The 22,303-nt window shown below is 28.6% G+C and overlaps 2 protein-coding genes across 4 annotated transcripts in view; both read left to right on the top strand.

Moving 5' to 3' along the window:
- LOC122511974 overlaps positions 1-7,704 on the top strand; it is a 40,542-nt gene extending 32,838 nt beyond the window's left edge. The window contains exons 10-16 of one of the 3 annotated variants that reach the window (XM_043627571.1): positions 1,010-1,223; positions 1,295-1,408; positions 1,836-1,870; positions 2,636-2,849; positions 2,928-3,041; positions 5,237-6,797; positions 6,951-7,704. In XM_043627571.1, the coding sequence (XP_043483506.1) occupies positions 1,010-1,223; positions 1,295-1,408; positions 1,836-1,870; positions 2,636-2,849; positions 2,928-3,041; positions 5,237-5,259 (714 nt within the window). In that variant the 3' untranslated portion in view covers positions 5,260-6,797; positions 6,951-7,704. Of the gene's footprint in view, positions 1-1,009; positions 1,224-1,294; positions 1,409-1,835; positions 1,871-2,635; positions 2,850-2,927; positions 3,042-3,155; positions 3,852-5,236; positions 6,798-6,950 lie in introns of those variants that run through there. The other 2 variants (XM_043627570.1, XM_043627572.1) reach the window with 2 other exon arrangements.
- An 8,269-nt stretch (positions 7,705-15,973) lies between these two features.
- On the top strand, positions 15,974-20,482 carry LOC122512032. Its single transcript, XM_043627638.1, has 5 exons — positions 15,974-16,637; positions 18,335-18,684; positions 19,484-19,706; positions 19,790-19,986; positions 20,304-20,482. The coding sequence occupies exons 1-5, from the start codon at positions 16,315-16,317 to the stop codon at positions 20,444-20,446; spliced, it is 1,236 nt and encodes a 411-aa protein (XP_043483573.1). The 5' UTR covers positions 15,974-16,314; the 3' UTR covers positions 20,447-20,482.
- Positions 20,483-22,303: the final 1,821 nt, after the last annotated feature.

Raw genomic sequence — 22,303 nt, forward strand, 5'->3', positions numbered from 1 at the left:
ATTTTGAAAAACGGTATCTAAAAATTAGTCATTTCATTTCGTAGTGTTCACTGAAATGCATTAATGGTTTCCTTTCAGTTTGACAACACTTTAAAAAGTCGTGACATATCTATGAAAATGTTGTTAGTTTGTACCCAGCTTAAAATTTCCCTAAAGGATCTTCAAAGGAACCCTAACGGAGTCTGTACAGTTCTTGTACAAAATCCGTCAGGGATTCTTGACTTGTCCTGTACGGGATACCGACTGGATCCTGTACAAGATATTGGGACAAAGTTCCTGCATAGGAACCTGTACAAAAACCTGTGTGGGAACCGTGATTGTTGGTGTCCCTCGACGGTTCCTGTTTGGAACCTTAACATCAGATTTTTCATAAAAATTTTTCTTCGTAGGGACCTACATGGGTTGTATCCTATGTAATAAAAGCAGGAACTTTTATTGCCGTCCTGTGAAGAAACCTATGTATAATCCAGAGAAGAATAAGAAAATATTATTCTAATAAGCAAAATACAATGGTTCCTACATGGGATCCTACATAAGTTTCTTTAAGAATGTCAATAAAATCTTTCCTGTGCAGAATCCCATGCTGGTTCCTACGAGGAAAAATTTTTGTGAAAAATTTGATGTTAAGGTTTCCACACAGGAACTGGCGAGGGACCCCTACAATCAAGGTTCTCACACGGGTTCTTATGCAGGTTCCTACGCAGGAATCTTGTCCCAATATCTTGTACGGGATCCCACACGGGATCCGGTTGGGATCTCGTACAGGTCAAGGATCCCTGGCGGATCCTGTACAAGAACTGCATAGGATGCGTTTGAGTTCCTTTGAGGATCATGTACGGGAATTTTAACCATATAAGTATGAACGAACTTATATGTCATAAACTAATGTTTTGGTAGATGTGTCACGCCTTTTAAAACGCTGTCAAACCGGAAGGAAAGCATTAATGAATTTGACTGTACATAAATAATTTCTCATAAGTATACTTATTAGTCTGTTCTTGAATTATAGGATTATCTACTAAATAAATGGAACATTGATGTTAATATCAAAAATCTAACTCTCATCACAAAAAAATATACTGCTAGACCATCTGCAATGATAAGAAACTTAATGAAAATAATCTTAGGTGAAAATATGTTACAAAATATGTCAATACAAGAAAGAAAACGTTTTTGTACGATGTATAATCCTATACCTGAAAATGTAAAAAAATTTGTTTTTGGTAAGACTTTCAGAAAAAGAAATTAAACATTTATAATTTCATTTTCATAATAAAGTTATATACAATTTCAGAATATGTGAACTCACATGCCCAAGAAACGATAAGTAATTCAACATTTGTAAAAGTTGTTAGTCAGTTATGCACAGACATGCGTTCTGTAAAGCGAGTAAAGGAATCATTAAAAGGTGTGCTACAGTTCTTTTAGATTTATCCTTTTAACTTTGCGCCTTATTCTCACTAATATGTTAAAGACATAACTTTGCTCCATTATTCTAAATACTTTATTTATTACTAATCATGAGATAATCCATTATTCAATAATAAAAGAACAAAAGAAGTAGACAATTCTAATTGTTACTTTTGTGTTATTGTTCGTAACTTATTCCTAATGTATTTCTAAATAAATATAACACTACCTTTTTCTCTGAATGCTTCATTTTTAGGTCACTTCCCAGTAGACCTAAAAATATTTTTATGTATCTAAACCTTCATATAAAAATTAAAAAACCATAAACATAAGAAACATAAAGTTTTATTGAAATATTTTATAAAAAATCAATTTATTGAAAATGAGTACAAATAATAAACTTAAATTTTTAAAATATTTTACAGTTTCAGCGAACGACGTTCTTTTAACTCCTTTGCAGGTTTCTATTTCCAATATTTTTATAATATAATTGTGTTATTTTCATTATAACTGCGTTGTGAATCATTTTCTGGTATAAAACCATTACAAAATATCTTTTCACTTGATTGTATTTCGCTTATAAATTCGTATGGAATTTTGAAGAGCTGTGCAAGTATAATTAAATGTGTCTGCTCTTAGAAAAGACATTTTTAAAAACATGATCCTAGAAAGCACATAATCTTGCATAAATTTTGTGGCAAGCATACCGTGCAAGTTCTGCAAGATTATTGATATCATGAAAAGTCGAACCTGTGTTATGCTCCCCATTTATGCAAATATTTAATTATTTATTAGTCAACTCTCTGCCTACGCTGAACTATCTCCCTGAAAAAGAAGTACCTTTAAGATGATGCCACCTACAGATGCAAAGATGAACTAAAAATCCTTAAAACAATTTTTTAATTCTGTTCTTCTAATATTAAACAATGTCCAAAAAGGGTTTTTGCAATAACTATAATACATTTTTTACAATTTTTTGTGGTTTACCCAAAAGATGCATTAATGGTTTACTTCTGGTTTGACAGCCTTTAAAAAGTCGTAAAATATCTTTCAAAATGTTAGTTCCTATTGTATGAAGAACTTATATGTCACAAAAGAACACTTTTGATAGATGTGTGACAACTTTTTAAAACGCCATCAAACCGGAAGGGAAGCATTAATGCATTTGAGTGTACATAAATAACTTTCTATAAGTATTCGTGCTTAATTTGTTCTTGAATTATAGGTTGATCTATTACATAAATGGAACATTTATGTTAATATCAAAAATTTAACTCTCATCACAAAAAAATATACTGCTAGACCATCTGCAATGATAAGAAACTTAATGAAAATAATCTTAGGTGAAAATGTGTTACAAAAAATGTCAATGCAAGGAGAGAAACGTGTTTATCCAAAATATATTCCTATACCTGAAAATGTAAAAAATTTTGTTTTTGGTAAGACTTTCAAAAAAAGAAATTAAACCTTTATAATTTCATTTTAATAATAAATAAAGTTATATAATTCAATTTCAGAATATGTGAACTCACATGCCCAAGAAAGGATAAATAATTCAACATTTGTAAAAATAGTGAGTCAGTTATGCTGTAACATGCGCCAGAAAGACAGTGACATGCCACTTAGGACAGGTACGATACAGTTTTTTTTAAATTAAAACTTTTTATATTTCGCCTACTCTCTAAAATATTAAGTACTCTGCTCCAATAAGATATTTTTTTAAAAAATACTTTACTTAATAATAGGCATGAGAATCTATTATCCAACAGTAAAAAATGAATATAGGCAGAAAAAAAATGTCAAAAATTCGACCTACGAGTTAACCTAGTTTGCAATAAAACATTCGACATTTAAATCACTCATCCACATAGTACATTATCTTGCTGTAAGCTTTCTTTGAATAATAATTATATCCCCTATCATAATAAGCTTACCTTAAAGTTACCGAAAGCTGACACCACATGGTCAGGTCAACGTAAACTTACATGCCAGATTACTGTAAGCTGCCATCGAAGGCTCATTGGGAGCTTACACTATAAACTCACAGATCTTACAAGGTATGAATAGTTCATAGCTGTGATTGGTTGGTTTATGGTTCATGACGCTGATTGATAGAGACGGCGTGGCTAATGGGCAGTGAATAATCTTACCGGTAGGGATAGTGCAGAACCATGATTGGTTAAATTACACAGGTCCACAAAAAAATCGATGAAATTCGACCAAACATGGTGAATTATATGTTTTTGGGGTCGTTGAAAATGAATCTGCAGTTCGTTTTGCTTCATCACGTCAGGATTTTTCCTAACCTCAAAATACACATCAGATTCTACGTGTGAAAGAAAATTCTGTAAATAATGTCGGATTTACCTCAATCTTGGTATCGAGGATCTACTGGGGTTGCTGATTAAGAAATGTAGAGTCAGATTTTTAAAATATAAAATGTCGGATCCAATATGGCGGTCGGATTTTTAAAAATGCTTAAATTTTTACAAAAGTTGGTATCAAGGGGTTTTTGGGGTCGCTGATTACGAATTTAGAGGCAGATTTTTAAAATACAAAATGACGAAGCCAATATGAAGGTAAGATTTATAAAAACTTCTTGAATTTTTATAGCACTTGGTATCTAGGTGTTTTTAAGGGCTCTGACTACAAATTCTTTTGTGGGCCTGTATCCAGGGTACCTCCACGTGGTGACGACAGGCAACGGAGTTATTCCGTGATTTGTCAGTGTCCAAAAACTCACAGATACCAAGTTCTATAAAAATGCAGGAAATTTTTATAAATCCGATCGCTATATTGGATTTGTCATTTTGTATTTTGAAAATCTGACCTTAAATTTTTGTGGATCTGTGTTATATTTGATGAACGTAATTGTTTGTAGGTGGGATTTGGAAAGTTAAATTAATGACTCCAGAAGGTGTCGGAAAAGTTTCTTCGTAAACCATCCAAATGTTAAAGAACGAACGACGGTACACTATAGCTGCAGAAGTATATTCCGGTAGTTTTAGTCGTCACTTGTAAAATTTGAAATTAGGTTTCTTGACAATATTTTACAACCTTAGGAACATAAGAAAGAAGTGGTGTAGAGTATATTTCATTAATTTATTTCATTAACAATTATTATTTCTTTATAACTGGTATTACAAAGAGGTCGATCCTTTCTGTAATTCTCTAATCCTAGTTTAAACCTATTAACATGAAACCACTTCGGTTGTTAGGCGTTCCAATTGGTGTTCGATATTACTAGCCAGAAATGGTGAAAAAGTTAAAATGTGTGTTCCTCGAAAAGAAAAAGTAAAGTACCTCTGTAATGTACGGTTTCAGTTCGGCTGCCTGCCTGCAGGTTGTCATGGTAACACATAAGAGTAAGAGAGCCAGACAATTCAAATTATATGCTTTCGCTCCCTTTATCTAGTTGCGGCTGCCTTTATCTCGGCAATCAGCCGAGCTGTGACCGTGCCATTACTTATTATAAAGGTTCTGATATATACTTTGTAATTTTTGTTTTGTTCTGATATACTGAATTTAATATCAATTAAATAAATACCAGCAGTCAGAATAAGCTTAAATTAGATTACCCTTTCGAATTTTGTAACATCAAGCTCAAATTCAACATTCCTAAAAATCTCTATATACCAGATATTATGAAAATCTCTTAATTTTTAACTTTTGTGTCTCATATTGGAGCCGTTGTAATAAGATAAATACAATTATAAATTATAAATACAATTATTATATTATATTAAATTGACGTTTGACATATGAAACATTTTATCCTATTACATAAAAGCTGATTTATAAACATAATTTGATTTCTTTTTTTCAGCACAACTTCAACGTGGGCTGTAGTTGATATTATTAAGAATAACAATAAGTTTAATTTCAAGGATAGAAAATTTTTATTGTTTACATTAATTAATTGGATAAAAAGTTTCTTTAAATAGAATATATAATACATTTTTACATGAAATTTTTTAACAAGCTTTAAGAAAAATGACTATAAATAAACATTTATGCAATGTTTCTGTGTAGGTTTTTGGCAAGGGGATTTCTTTATACAGATATAAGTTGTTTGGAAGACAAATTTTATAGTATTAAGTTTTGAGTAGAACATTGCAAATAAAATTATACTTTGATGTAAAGCATCTATATAGCCAAGATTGTAAGGATGAAGACAGTATAACAAATAAATACATAATGTATTTTGAATCGTATTTAAAAATTATTTTTAATAACACTTTGTTTAATCTGTCGGAATTTTTAAACAAATTATAAAAATATTTGTAAATTTCATTAAAATTGCTTTACAATTGTTACTCGTCATTTCAAAATAGCAGATTTAATATTTAGTTATGCAATAATTTTATCCGGATACTTTTTAATATTCCTTCAATCTAATTATACATAAAAATATGTTATTTATAAAGTGATTTTGATTTATGAATTCCGTTTGAGTAACTAAATTTTCTAGAATAATTGCAAATTGTTGTTTTGCAACCTGTAATTTGTTAAGGTTTTTCAAATTATGTGACAGTAAATATTTTTAACCATATAATTCTCTGTACTATTGAAACTGTAACTAATCGCAAGAATTAGTTATAGTAATGTAAAAAAAAAATTTTTACAAGATAAATAAAATATATTAAAAACATTTTAATTTGCATACTAAAAACTAACAAATCTTATTCTTTTAGAATTATTACGGTTCCGCGTTTATACAAAGTTACCAACCCAAACCGAAGTAGCTAAAGTCTTGTCTGTAGTGATTCTTTGGAAGAATTAATTACTGAGGCTTGCACAAATTTGAATATTAAGTTCAACTTATCTTGCTATTTACGTTTCCTTGTTACAAAATATTGTTTATATGTACTTAGATATCAAGTAATCTTGCAGTAAAATTTCTGCAAGCTTGAACTATCCTACTCACAGGAAGATTGCAGTGTAGCTTGCTGCAATATTCTATTGTAACATTTAAAAACTTTTTGGTAGTTTATTCTTGAAGAAGATGAAACAAATATGTTTAATCTTAATATCTTGAAAAGTCTGTCTGAACATTATCCAAACTCTTCTTTTCTTTTAATGGTGGTTTACGACTGTTCACCGAGGAAGCCGATTCAAGAGACTGTTTCTTCAAGTCTGGTAACAAACTCTCCAACTGATAGTAAGATTTTCCAACATACTTCTCAGATATGCTTAATTTTTATTAATTTTAGTATATTTTTAAAGGTCGTCAAAACTAATGTAACTACTACTTCTTCTACATCTATCAATATTGGAGAAGATGTCAATCAAATTTAAACATCATCTGGTAGCAGGAGAATAAAAGCTCTTCCTTGTGATTCTAGTGTTCTTAAGAAACTGAAGAGTAGAGAATCCAATCCAACCAGGTATGTTTTAGTTTTTATAATAAATGCTGCTAAGTATATGTATGACTGATGTATTAAAAGAAGAAAGATTCAATACTACCAGTCATGTTGCAGTATTGATGGTTCTTCGCGTTTTTGGCTTTTCCGTGTGAACTGAAAATGATTACTGTTTAGATATCTCATCTGGTGTAAAGTCCATGCAGAAAAAACTTTATGACCAGATAAAAAAGTGAAACTATGTGGGCAGAAGTATCCATGTTTTTTAACTGCGAAGAAGAAGGAGAAAACAGAAGCACTCCAAAATCATTAGAAAGATATGTCAAAAATCAAGATATCTATGTTTGTGTAGCGTATGAATCTTCACTTCTTGATAATGAAACAAGTGAAACCAATATAATGAAAAATAGTCTAATACACTCTATTTCCAACCATGGGATGAAGTTACCCGAGGAAGAAGAACCAAGATTTTTAGATTTAACTTACTCTACACAAAGAGTAAATATTAAAAGACGAGAACAGATTCAAATGACTTTGACAGATTTACCTGTAGATTATTGGCCTCATTTAAGAAAAGAAAGAATATTTTAAAGATTATTTGTAACGGAGTTTCTATTTTCTATCCATCTCTCTGAACCAACTCCTATTTAACATTACTAAAAACGTGTTTCTCCCTAAAATATCACGTTGCACCTCTTAACTAAGGGCTGTTACCTTAGAGTCAGAATAAGTCTTGTCCTTTTATTGGAAACAAGTATCTAAAGCTACGGCTTCAGATACGATAGACTCGTTCTCTGCATAATTGTATTAATGTAACTTAATATTAATAACGGTTAAAGAAAGTAATAAATATTAAACTATCAATTACATCTTTTAATACCTACAGTTTCTTAAAGTAATAAATATAATTAATAAGGCGTTGTCGGCAGTGGCGGGACAGCGGGTATAGCGAGACACTGCGATATTTCAAACAGCTGAGTTGACAGTGTTGCTCTTTTTATGTAAAAGTAAAGTTTTATTCTGTTGAAGCTTTTTTATATAATACACACTTTCTGGATGTAAAATCTGTCACTACAATGCTGTCAATAGTTTTAAGCAAGGTTTAAAGTTTTATTCTTCGTAAGAAAGAGTGTTTATAAAATTAAACTTTTCAAAATTTGGTGAACGCCAAATATTTTAAGTTATTAGTATGTAAGATATCTTCAAAATTCTTAGAACATTATGCATAATAGTGCGATAGACACAATTGTAGCTCGTTATTACCGTAAATCACTGTTTCGGCAATGGCGGGACACTTATTGTCGGCAGTGTCCGGACACTGCTTGTTTAAATCTAATAAAATAGTACATTTCTAAATGACTTCGGTATTATTTTTTTTAAGTTTTGTCGGCAATATTTTTCATAACAATAACCTATTACCTAATCTTAAAGTTGCGAATGAATTTTCAAATAATCTGTAATAATAAAAATAATATTTAATAAACATTACATTTAACGATCATTCCGAGTCCGCCGTGTAAAATAAAACAACAAATGTTGTTTAAGGTTTCGACAGCGCGGCTGCCCTCTTCAGAAACTATAATTTATTTAACAAAAAAAGAAATTAAATAATTAAATTAAAATACATTCTTAAAAATATGAAGTTAATAATTATAAACTTATTTTTGAACAATTATTTACCGAAAAAATAAACAAAATTAGAAAAGGTTCCAAAAGGAACGTCTTTGTCGTGGCGATTACAATTAGACACAGGTAATGGAATCAATATGTTTTGGTGTCAAATCATACGCACGACAATTCAAAAGAAAATGTAGTTGAGATGTGAACTTGGTGTAGTCTTGATTAATGTTGATCCACATCTTATGAATATGTTGTTGATGAGCAGTAGAAGCAAATTCAAATACGTTTGATGCACTGTCATCACATGACCGTTCCAGATCCATGGTCATTTTTTATAAAATTATTATATGATATTAACACTCGGTTGTTATAAATATTTAATAAACATTGAATTTAACGATCATTCCGAGTCAGGTGTGTAAAATAAAACAACTTTTGGAACCTTTTCTAATTTTGTTTATTTTTTCGGTAAATAATTGTTTAAAAATAAGTTTATAATTATGAACTTCATATTTTTAAGAATGTATTTTAATTTAATTATTTTATTTCTTTTTTTGTTAAATAAATTATAGTTTCTGAAGAGGGCAGCCGCGCTGTCGAAACGTTAAACAACATTTGAGGGGCTGAGAGCAAAAGTGGTATGATCAAACAGTGGAAGCAAAAGTGAGTTACGTTTTCTTTTCCGTAGAAAAGCGAAACGAATTATACGCTGCGAGCAAAAATGAGTTGAGAAAGTATTAGAGCAAAAGCGGGATAGGATTTCTGTGGGCGCAAAAGCGGGATAAAGATATAATGAGTTGTTGCTCCCCCACCATGCGTCTACTTACACACTCTCGCTGCGAGCTGAGATCTCGTCAGTGAGCCAGATTTTCGTTTTCTTCTAAAATTTATCGAGACAGGCTTTACAGGGCTACCGATGCACTTGAAAGTACACGCGAAAAGCGTGAGTTTTGCATAGTAAATAAATTTTTTTACTCATTAATTTATAAATAATTAATTAATAAAAACCGCTGACTAGTTAAAATATGCATTTTTAGTGTTTATATATTTTAATTAACACCTCGCTTCCTCATGAAGATGTTCTTTATTTAAATCGATATTTTTAAACTTTTATAAAATTTCTTAATGTAATATTAAAATTTTGCATAAAAATTAAATATATATTATAATTTTGTTCGTTATTTTTTATTTTTGAAACATTAATAATCCCGATATATTTCAGAATAAAAGTTTTACAAATAGGTCAATCGATGAAGTTTTAAACATTGTTTTAGTTAGTTATGGTTATTTTAAAGTTGCATAAATATTTATTTATTTATTGTAATATAAAAATACTCAAAAACTTTTAAATAATGAAATATATACTTTCATTATTTAAAATTTTTTTAGAATTTTTTATATTACAATAAATGTAAACAAATAAATAAAGACATTTATTAATATAAAATTCATATTTATTTGCATAATATCTATTATAAAAATTTTATTAATTTAATTGTAAAAATATATTTTAAACAATATTTCAAAATAATAGTAACTTTTATTCTAAGTTAATAAGCTGATGAGAATATTATGAAAAATAAAGAGTTTTAAGGTAAAAAGGAACTATGCATTTTTGTTAAAATACCAAAATATTATTAGTTATTTTAGCTAGTAAATAATTTTTAAAAATTATTTTTATTGTCAGAATTCATTGTCCAAAAATGTTATGCAAGTGATTTCTTTAAGACTTAATCGCTGTCGTCACTGACGAAATCATAGTCTTTAGAGGAATCGTTAGTCCTTAAATTTTGATAGAAATGCCTATACCTTTGTGGAATAAATTCCATTAACGCCATGAGATCATTGAATTTTTGTTTGGTTATTGTCCTACCGTTTGGGCATAATAGGGACAACTCAATGTCCCTAAAATCCTCTTCGGTTGCATGTTTCCGTCCAATGTCCACTCTCTGTACAGACGTACAGTTTCGTCGTCGCACGTCATAAACAAATAAAAAGGTTGTTCTTTGTCGTGCTTCAACGATCTTGCTTTTAACCAGTTAATATTGTCTTTATTGACATCTTTTTTTATGTTAGTAATGTGCTCCTCTAACTCCTGTGAAGTAAAAAAATCACTTGTTTCCATTTTTGTGACAATGAACTTTGGCTCGTTCTTTCTTGTATTTTTTATTATATGAATCTAGTGATCGGGGTCATTAACAGCTTCAATATTTCGTCTTTCTTTTTCAATGTAACCGAAATTTCGGTCACAACCGTTGTAGCTATGTCCTGACATATAAAACTAATGTTCAATCAATTCAATGTTGCTCGAAGCAAGAAAATGCTTCAACATAAATGAAACTTTAATATTTCTTTTTTGACCACCGCAAGAATCCGAATATAGAATTACATGTTTGGTCGTTTCCTTGATGTGATTTTTCGAATGTTTTAGTAAGCAGAATCCAACTTCTTGTCCACCTCTGGAAGCTACATTTTCCGACCAAACGTACATATATGCTACAACAATACAAAAAAATTCGAGAAAATATAAATGGCCATATGTTTAATTTTTTATTACAATTAAAATAAATGTTTGATATTAAAAGTCTTTATTATTTTATATATAAATAAAACAAATTCAATTTATATGTTAATATAAAATATATTATTAAAAATTATTTTTAAAATTTTTTTTCCTAAAGTATTTATGTACTTAATTAAAGAAAAAATGTGTGTCTAAAATATATTTATTTACCTCGTTGATCCGTTTCATCATAGATACATAGATTGTATGTAGACAACTGCCGTTTATAAAAGGCAATTCCAGTTGTAAGCTATGGTGTTTCTAAAACTTTCTGTAGGTCGAATGTCAAAACAACCGTATCTTCTGACGCATCCAGGACATCATTCTTAAATTCTTCTTTAATTTTTTAATCCAAAAACTGGTAGTTTTCCTTTGTTTTTAATATTTCCTCCTTTTTTTCGTCAGACAAAGTATCATCTTGTAATTGAGCTTTAAAACTATCGCAAGTTTTGCAAGTGTCGGAATGCGGTCTTTTAAAGCTGAGATTGAATTCTTCATTAAAAATCTCGCAAAATATGGTTTCAGATACCGGTTGGATATTTTCGTTATCACATTACTCTTTATACATTCTATACATTTGAGCTAGGTTCAGATTAGGATTTAAGTACTTCTTTTGGGAAGAAGAACGACCGTAATGCGACTTGTAAGCCGGAAACCGATTAATAAATGACCTCACAGCAGATCTAGCAAAATCAGGAGTTCTATTCGCTGAAGAACTTTTTCCACGTTTTTCAGTGCCACTTGGGTTAAATGTTGCAGAATTGATTGCTCGATTTAATGCAGATTTTGAAATTTGAATACATTTATAGAAAAACGATGTACACACTTTATTTCTCACACCCAAACTGTCAGTTAAGTAATATTCAAAGTTAAAATCATGCCTCTTTATGGGAATAATAAGCCTATTCGTTTCATTTCTGCATTTTGCTAGAACTTTATCGACAAATGAACGTAGTAGTAAAACTTTTTGAGCCCTATTCGAATCTTGATAATAGCTGTTAAAAATTTCTTCTTGTCGAAGAGGATCTATTTTTGTTGGACAGTCCAACTTGCATTGACACAATGTCTGGCTAATGAATTTCTTCGCTTTAATTATTTTTCCTGATAATGCAATTCGCTCTCGTCCTCTTTCGACGTTTTCTTTTGATATAAACCTTTTGTGTAAATGTGGTTGCCTCATTCCTTTTCGACAAACTTTTTTTTTCGTGGTGACGAAAGATCTATAAAAAAATATTAATAAAAAAATTTGAAAAATATCATATATAAATAGAGAAAGGAAGATTATGCGACTGCATAATTGCATAATTTTTTAAAATCAAGTAGAAACATTATAATATTAAGTTAATTCATGTTTTAAACCTTTTACAACATGTTTCTAGAGCGCATAATATTGCATAATTTTTAACTTACTGCATAATTTTACTCTTTTTGCATAATGATCACATAATAGGCTCAAAATTTTCAAAATAGTGCTTTTTTTAACTAAGGACCATGAAAACTTTTTTCAGTTTCTTTATTTAAAAATATTTTTTTGTAAATTAAATAATAAATAAGTTTTTAAACTGTTATATAACTTTTTAAATGTTATTTTTAAAATTTAAGATTTATTAAATTTTTGGAAATTTTTCCAAAAAAATAAAAATTTTAAACTGAGTAGAATGAACACATATAGAGTAGAATTACACGACAAGTAGTAGAAACTTCTAATGTTTACCCTCAAAAATGAACAAAAATATTAAAATATTGTAAAAAAATGTTTCCGTTAAATTTTTTTGGAATCTTAAAGAAACCACAGCAAAGATTCGTTTAGTGTTGGTCTCATTTAATTTCGTTTGGTCGTTCAAAAGTTATTCAATTATTATTTAATACCTGTTTTGTTTATCAAAATTTTGTACAAACATAATATAAACAATTTTTTCGTTTTTTATGTTGAATTAAGTGATTTGATTAAGAAATAACTACTAATTTTGGAATCGCACATATATCCATTTTTTAATAAAAAACGAAAATTTTTTTGGGTACATAGACCTTCGGGAAATTAGATTTGGAAAAAAGGTATTCAGGATTTTAGACATTCGGGAAATTGGTTTTAGAAAAATTACCGGTAACTGTTTCAAAACACAAATTTTTTTTAAACGCAACATAACATACTTTTGTAGCGTCACAGAAAAATTTTTCATTTACGTCATTATAATTCGGTTTTTTGAGTCATTTTTCGAGTTTAGCTCAAAATTTTGTTCACATCTGTCAATTCTGACTTGAAATTCGGATTTAGCGGGAAGAAAACAAGGAAATATACTATTGTTGTTGGACCTTTTTTTAGGGAAAAAGTCGGAAATTTTGTTTTTGCCGAAGGTTCTTACTATTTTGTTTAAATTCTAGATGAATAAACAAACAAATTTGCTTTGGACAACTTTTAAATAAAATATAGGCATCAAGAAGTTTTTTCGCTTTGAAGTTTGAGAAAATAGCTATTTTAATGGCAGATCAGAAATTCAAGCACATCATATTTTGGAAAAATATTATTGAATATCATAACTTTTAGAAAAAATTGATAAAGTACCAGTTTTCATGTATTAATCAATTGTTTTCGTATTGAAAAAATGAAAAGCAATTAGATGACAGGTTAAAAGATCGATTTTGTAAAGGTAAAATTATAAAACAATACATTAAACAATATAACTTGGTATTTTCCCAAATGATTATAATTGTTCTATTTGGAGTGAAAAAATTTATATTCAGCTTACCTTCGATTTCTTTACCTTCTTCGGATGTTTCACTACTGATTAAATTACTTGTATCCGAGTCTGTTGATATATTATATGTATATATCTTCATTGGCTTCTGCAAAAGACATTACAATTAAAAATTTTTCTAACAAAAAACTTAATGAAATAAAATTTTTTTTCATTTATTTAAAATATTATTTTTCTTACCTTCTGGTTTAGAATTCATTTTAAAATTAAAACGTATACACAAAGGGTCAGAATTCGTGAAATTTTCACAGAAAATAAAAAGTATTTTTTTTAAATCGAAGTGTTGAAAAAACATTTCTATTTGGCCTTAAGAATGTGTCCACCAAAAAACAGAAAAAAAAATTATTTTTTATAAAAGTTATTGCAAAATTAATTTTTTAGCAACTTTTTAAACAAAATTTTATTTCTCCTAAATGAATGAACCGATTTAAATGAACCAAGCGGGAATATCAAGGGGATAAAATATACTTTCCTTTAGAATTAGAAAATTTTTAAAAAGTTTATTTTTTAATAATTATTTAATAAATTTTTTATAAACAATTAATTTTTTTTAATGTTCTGCGCCTTTTAAAAATTGGAAAAAAATATTAACATACACTTAAAACTATAAGAAATCAAAATCCGTTGAGAAAATTTTGGAGCGACAATTATTTTAAAAGTTATAAACAAATTATATTGGCGCGGTGTTGTGCATCAACGCTGAACTTAGTTTTTGATCATTTTTATCAATTTTTATGGTTATATAATTGAATAAAAATGTTAATTTGACAGTGTTTTGTTCATTTCATAGTTAAAAATAATGTTTTAATTCTGAAAATCATCAAAATCGCATCTCCGTTCAATATAATTTGTTTATAATTTTTAAAATAATTGTCGCTCCAAAATTTTCTCAACGGATTTTGATTTCTTATAGTTTTAAGTGTATGTTAATATTTTTTTCAAATTTTTAAAAGGCGCAGAACATTAAAAAAAATTAATTGTTTATAAAAAATTTATTAAATAATTATTAAAAAATAAACTTTTTAAAAATTTTCTAATTCTAAACGAAAGTATATTTTATCCCCTTGATATTCCCGCTTGGTTCATTTAAATCGGTTCATTCATTTAGGAGAAATAAAATTTTGTTTAAAAAGTTGCTAAAAAATTAATTTTGCAATAACTTTTATAAAAAATAATTTTTTTTCCTGTTTTTTGGTGGACACATTCTTAAGGCCAAATAGAAATGTTTTTTCAACACTTCGATTTAAAAAAAATACTTTTTATTTTCTGTGAAAATTTCACGAATTCTGACCCAAAACAATTTCAATATACACTAAAATTAGAATGTCTTTACAAATTTTAGAGAACTTTTTTAAGTGTATAAAAATGAACCACTTTCTGATAAATTTGAAAAATTCTGAAACTGCAAACTGCACCTGTGCTCAGGTTTAGAGCGGGGAAAAGACTGAATTCTAAAATGGCTTTTCCAAGCTTCAGAAAATATTCAACTGAAAATAATAAGCACAAAAGCATGAAATTTCGACAAGGTGCAAAACGTACATAGTACCTGAGTACCTACAGCATTCAATTTGCCCTCGCTGAGCCGATTTTTATTATCTGCGGACGGTAGGTATCGAGGCAAAGTATCTGACGACAGCCAGGCAAGAAAATGTTTGAGAAAATATTATAGATGTTTTCCAGTAAAAATTATTACATAGAAAAATTGAAAAATCTTAGACAATTTTCCAGCAATAAGCACAAATAAAAATACATTAAAATAAATATTTAACATACTGTTTTGTTATAATTGTTTTTAATTATTATTAATCATTGTTTTTTTATCTAGAGTTATTAACATTAAAATATTTTTAAATTACGGACTTTTTTGCACTAATTGTATAAAAATCTTTATGCAACTTTAAAATTACCATAACTAACTAAAATAATGCTTAAAACTTCAACGATTGACCTATTTGTGAAGATTTTATTTGAAAACATCGGGATTATTAATGTTTTAAAAATCAAAAATAACGAATAAAATTATAATAGGTATTAAATTTTTATGCAAAGTTTTAATATAATATTAAATTTATTTTATAAAAGCTTAAAAAGACATTTACGCTTTTATACGCGTGTATTTTAAAGTGCATCGGTAGCCCTGTAAAGCCTTTCTCGAGAAATTTTAGAAGAAAAAGAAAATGTGGCTCACTGACGAGATCTCAGTTCGCAGCGAGAGTGTGTATGTGGTCGCATGGTATGACATGGTGGGGGAGCTACGGGCAAAAGAGATTTAAGTTTTGACTGGGAGCAAAAATGGGTTAGACCCTTAACCTGCTTTTGCTCCCAAATAAAAGTAAATCCACTTTTCCACGCAGCATTTGTCTAACCCATTCTTACGCCCAAGAAAAATCAACTCACTTTTGCTCACACTGTTTGGTCATCCCGCTTTTGCTCTCAGGTTGAGTCCACAATAGATAAATCGGACGACTAACGTGAACGTAACGTTTACGTTTTGTTAACGTGACATGCTCGCAACACGTGTTTGACAGGTGTGTAAATACATTTGTTTTTTGTGTTTGACAGTTATTTAACGGAACGTGTAATATTTGTATTTCATTCAAAAATGAGTTTGTATAATATTATTATTTTGATAATTATGCAGTGGACAAGTGTTTTTCGCCTTTTATTTATTTTAAAAAAGCAAAGGAGATCCTTTCGACGTTGGTGGGTTAAAGCACATATTAGAAGTCACATGAGAAATGCATTTGGTGCATACGAAAATTTATTTTTATATTTTATGCGCGAAGATCACGAAGAATTTTTTAGTATGACTCGAATGACACCTGATGATTTTGAAGTGCTTTTCAATATTGTTGGTCCACATCTCAAGAAGGTTAGCAGAAGAGAACCTCTACCACCAAGACTCCGACTAGCACTCATTTTAAAGTAAGTAATTTAGTTGTTTAAGATTTATAATACAATAATTTTAAAACAATTACCTAGAAAAAAGTAACATAATATTTAAATTATTACTTGTAAATGATTTAATAAATAATTTTACTTAAATATTCAAAATTAATTGTCTTTTAAAAGAGTTTCGTTTACAATTTTCTTAAATAAAATGAACATCAAAGGTTTTAATTTTTAATGAATTTAATTAGAAATTTTAATGAACTTAGATTTGTGAAAAATATTAATAATTCAAATTCTTCTGAAATTAAATATATTTTTAATAGGCATATATTTAATTAATTATTAAAAATAATGGATTTATAAAAGGATTTTAGTTAAAAACACTAAAAAATGTATTTTGGAGATATTGCAAATAATTACAGAAATTCAATAATTTTAAAAAATTTTCCTGAATTAACTGACTTTTAATATATATGTATACCATTTTAATAACATTTTCTAAAAGAATTCAGTTATTTAAAAAAAATTGCATTAAAGAATTTTGAAAAGTATTCAATTTGAAAAATTTTGAAATTGAAAAGTTTCAGGATATTTGAAATTGATTTAAAAAAATTTTTGTTAAAAATTAAAGTAAATAACAATTGGACTGAATAATAATGCAGAAATTTTTTTAACATTTATGGTGCTGACGACCCTGCTGGAAGTAAAGAGATACAAAGAGATTAAAAAAAGTGGATAAAAAAGATTAGAAGGTATAATAGTTTGGAGATGCAAAATGGATACTTAAAAGAGATACAAATTGTTTATCTCTTTCTATAACCTTATATTTATATCTCTTTTTATCCCTTCTAATCTTTTTATCATTTATTTATATTTATATTTTTATCATTTAAAAAATGATTTTTTTCATAATTTCGAAAATCGTATCGACGAAAGGTTTTTTGGAATCTAATATCTATTCATACAAAGTGTTTTTATATTATTTATAATATAACTTTTTTATTTATTTTTACGGAAATAACAAAAACAAAATTTATTCACCCATAAAAGCCGGACAAGGTTTTAATGTTGCTTCCTCATAAAGGAAGCCTTATAGTGATGTCGATTTCCGAATTTTTTAGAACCAATTATTTTTACAAATTTTCAAGTGTAGTATATATAATTCGTCGAGAGGAACAAATGTCCGGATGTATGTGTGTATGTATGTGTGTGTGTGTGTATGTGTGTGTGTGTGTGTGTGTGTGTGTGTGTGTGTGTGTGAATGTCACCGATTCTTGTGGACAAATTTTCTCTTACACGTATTGACGGATTTTGATAAAATTTTGTAGGTGTATTACGGTCACGAATACCAAAAATCAGACAAAAGGATTTTCAAAAATATCTAAAAAAAAAATTTTTTTTCAACAATTTTTTAATTTTTGAAAAAATAATTTTTGGATTTTTTGAAGTAACTTTTTTCTATATTAAAATTTTTATTAATTCTTGTCAAAATTGCATTCCTGACATAAAAACGAATCGATTCATGTATATAAAGTATATATTTTATCAAAATTTATAGAATTAATAAATATTTTAAATTTTCACAAAAAATTGAAATTTTGTATTTTTTGACATTTTATCTTAACACTTTAAAATAATTATTCTAAAATAAAAAATTAAACAATTGGTATATATTATATTGAGGAAGCTTAATGATCATGAAATGAACAACTTGTTTTTTTTTGTTTTAGCTATTTGGCAAATGGAGACAGTGTAAGAACAACCCAACACTTATTCAGGGTAGGGCGTTCGACGATTTACAAAATGGTGCATGAAGTATGTGAAGTCATTTTTGGTCAATTATCTCCATGGTACTTACGTGAAAGAACTACTCAAGAATGGCGAATAATATCTGAAAGTTTTCGAGTAAAGTGGAATTTGCCCCACTGTGTAGGAGCTTTGGATGGCAAAGAGTTTGCCATAAATAAACCACCACACAGTGGAAGTCTTTACTACAACTATAAAAAATTCTTCAGTATTAAGCTATTAGCAATTTGCGATGCTTACTGTCGCTTTACGTGGGTCGATATAGGAAATTATGGTAAACAGATATAAAAATATAGTAATAAAAAATTCAAAAAAGCATGACTCCGATTCAAATTGATTCCAATTCACATTTCACTGTAATGTCACATGTAATGCTACACTGTAAAAAAATTAGGTTTTTATACGACAAAATAGAAACAAAAAAACTAGGTTTTTTATGAAAAAAATTGAAACCGCGTAAAAACAGAAATTTATAATTTTTAAATAATCCTAGTTCTGCGGCGATAGCGAAAATTTCATAAATTAATGGGTAACACCACTTTAAAGGCAGAAATGGAGACCAATTCTTCATGATTAGTTTTGAGAAAATTTAAAAAGGAATAGGCTTTCTTTTTAGAGGGTTTGTTATTCCATTTTATTATTATTATTCTATTCTATTTTCGTTGATTTTATATCAATCAATCTGTTAGAATCTTTGTCGGCGATAGACGGCCTTTTTTTACTTGAAAGAAATTTGAATTTACTATTAAAATACTACTCAATATATGGTGAAAATTTTAAAGTTATAATTTTTCATGGCTCTTCAAAAAACCCCTGAAAACACTTAAAAACAAAGTCATCACATTGTATGACCCCTTTAGCTCTCAGTAGAGTTGTACTTTCACACCCAACAGTTCATTCTTTTTCTTTTTACTTCAAAAGCATGTGAATTTTATAGAATCCTGTTTGAAGATATATTTTAACTCCTTTTTTACAGTGCTATTAACATTACATGTAACATTACAGTAATATTACGTAGCTATTTTGGTCGACTTGACAACAAAAGCAGTAATTAATGTTTATATGCGTTTTAGGTTCTGTAAGCGATTTATCGGCATGGAGGAATACTGATTTTTACAAGGCTCTACTTCAAGATCTGATTCCTCTGCCTCCAAAACGTACTTTACCAAGGTCTACAATTGTAATGCCATATTTTTTCATAGGAGACGAAATTTTTACACAGCGTTATTCTTTTTTGATGTCTCCCATTCCCCGCCGCCGTGTTCTCAGTGATGAACAGAAATATTATAATTATAGGTATGTACATACATACAAACAGCTTATACCATTTAAACAAAAACTTTTAAGAAATTCATTTCATATATTATAATTTATGGTAGATTATCGAGGGCAAGGCAAACAATCGAAGCAGCTTTCGGTTTATTGGTATCCATGTGGCAAATATTCCAGCATCCACTAAGATTCAAGCTAGAGACGTGTATGATGGTTGTGTTGGCAACAATTTGTTTGCATAATTTCACAATAACAAGAAAGTTGGAACGAGAAGAAGAGGTACCTTTGCCGGAAAATCGAGAAGGTAAACAAATAATGAAATATTTTTTTTATTAATTGAATTTTTACTTGCTATTGGGATTTGAAATCACGTAAAAACGACCCATCGCTATACCTGCTTTCGGAAACCATCTTGGTTTTTTTATCTCTTTTTAACATATGCTCCAAAAAGAGATAAAAAACCAAGAAAGCTTCGAAAGCGTGTAAACACCAGATGGCCTATCGTAGAATTTCAGATTCCAATATGGTTCGGAAAAGGTTAAGCGGGGAATACTAAAATCTACAATAAAATATAATTATCTTTCTACATAAAACATAATTTTAAAACATTTTATTATTTAGAACCTGATGAAGAGGAAGTTGAAAACGAGGAAGTGGAAGAAGTCAACAATATCGATGTACAACATGAGATCCCTCAAAATGTTAGGCAACAAATTGATTTTTTTGTTGCTTATCTGAATTCCGATGCTGGCCGCTTGTTCTAATTTTTTCTATATATTTTATTGAAAAAGACAGTAATTTCGAGGGCAGTTACACTTCATTGATCAGTTTTAATACTGCATTTAAAAAATATTTTCTTAAGGAACTGGTGGAATTTTATGTTCCTTCAATGAATATTTTGACCAAGTTCGATGATAAGTTGCGTTTAAAAACTCTTAATTTATTGGCTCACGTGTTAATTTAGAAAATCTTGCTTCTCATCTTCGGCGAAATGAAATGAAATTGGATAAAAATATAGCAAATAAGGATTTACCTATTTCGATAATTGGTTAAGTATATTTTATCAATTTTTTTATCTCTATAATTTTTACTCAATTTTAATCTTTAAAAATTTAGATTGATTAATAATTTAATTATTATTTATTGCAACATTAACCTCAATGTTAAATTTCTCAAAATAATGAATAATACATCTAAATTGTTTCTATCAATTATAAATTTAATTAATTAAAAGTAAAAAAAAAATTTTAATTGAATTTTGAATTAATAGTAAATTAATTATAGTTTTCATTGACTTACATATTCAGTTACTAGGGTAAAAGTGGGTATTATCGCGGTATTTTGTATTTTAATTAATATTTCAAATAATATAAGGATTCTTGACTTTAAAAAAATTACTCATTGAATCTGACACCTAAGGAATATAATTTATATCATATGTTGATTATTTTCCTATTACTTAATGTATTAAAAAAAGTTTTAAAAATTGTTATCTGAAAATGGCTAAAAATTCTCCATTTTCATTTGAGATTCAACTCTACAGTGGTGTCAAAAATGGTTTTATTTATGTTATATAATATTATAAAAGATGATTTTCCTTTTATATTTCGTTAAATATATTGTTATTTTTCATTAAAAAAAATAGTTTTGTTAAAAAAAGTTTATATTTATTTTATATTTACGTCCACGAGAATGAATACAGTTTTTTGTGAATGAGAGGGTATTATCGCGGTTTATTTTTTATTCGAAACTGTCATCATAACCCTTACAATAAAGGTTAATAGTTAAAAGTGATAGTATAAAGAAAAAAATAAAAAGTACCAAATGGGTAAGAATAAAAAATCAAGAAATAAAAAAGTTAGTAAAATAAAGCAGGGGAGATCAATTTATTCAAGAGAAAATCTTTTAATGGCGGTAAATGAAGCACAGGAAGGAAAGTCTATTGCGGAACTATCAAGAAAATATAATGTCCCAGAATCTACAATCAGATCAAGAAAATTAGGTAAATGTGCAGATAAAAAACCAGGACCTCCCACTGTATTGAGCGCAGAAGAAGAAACAGAGCTCGTGAAATGGATATTTCATTGTAGTAAAGTTGGATTTCCGGTTACGAAACAGCAATTGATTGATAGCGTGCAAATGATTTGTAATAAGAAGAATATAACGACTATATTTACTAATAACAAACCTGGACGAACTTGGTTTGAAGGATTTTTAAAACGTCATCCGACTCTTTCTCAAAGAATATCTGAAAATGTATCAATTAGTCGAGCTGCAGTATCTGAACAAAATATAAGAAATTGGTTCCTTGAAATAGAAAATTATTTATGCGAAGAGAATCTATTGGAAATAGGACCTGATCGAATTTTTAATGCTGATGAGACAGGAGTTCCTTTGAATCCAAAACCGCCACCAGTCCTTGCTCCAAAAGGCAGTAAAAACGTGTTTACCAAAAATATTGCTAAAGTTGCACCTGCTGAGTACGGATTTGGATTCTCAGATAACGGATGGATGACAGCAAAGAATTTTTATGAGTATATTGCAAACGTTTTTGAACCATGGCTAGAAAGAAATTTTGTATTGAGGCCAGTTATTTTGTACATTGACGGTCATTCTTCACA

Source organism: Leptopilina heterotoma, unplaced genomic scaffold, assembly GCF_015476425.1.
Source record: "Leptopilina heterotoma isolate Lh14 unplaced genomic scaffold, ASM1547642v1 Lhet_92, whole genome shotgun sequence".
NCBI classification, from domain to species: domain Eukaryota; kingdom Metazoa; phylum Arthropoda; class Insecta; order Hymenoptera; family Figitidae; genus Leptopilina; species Leptopilina heterotoma.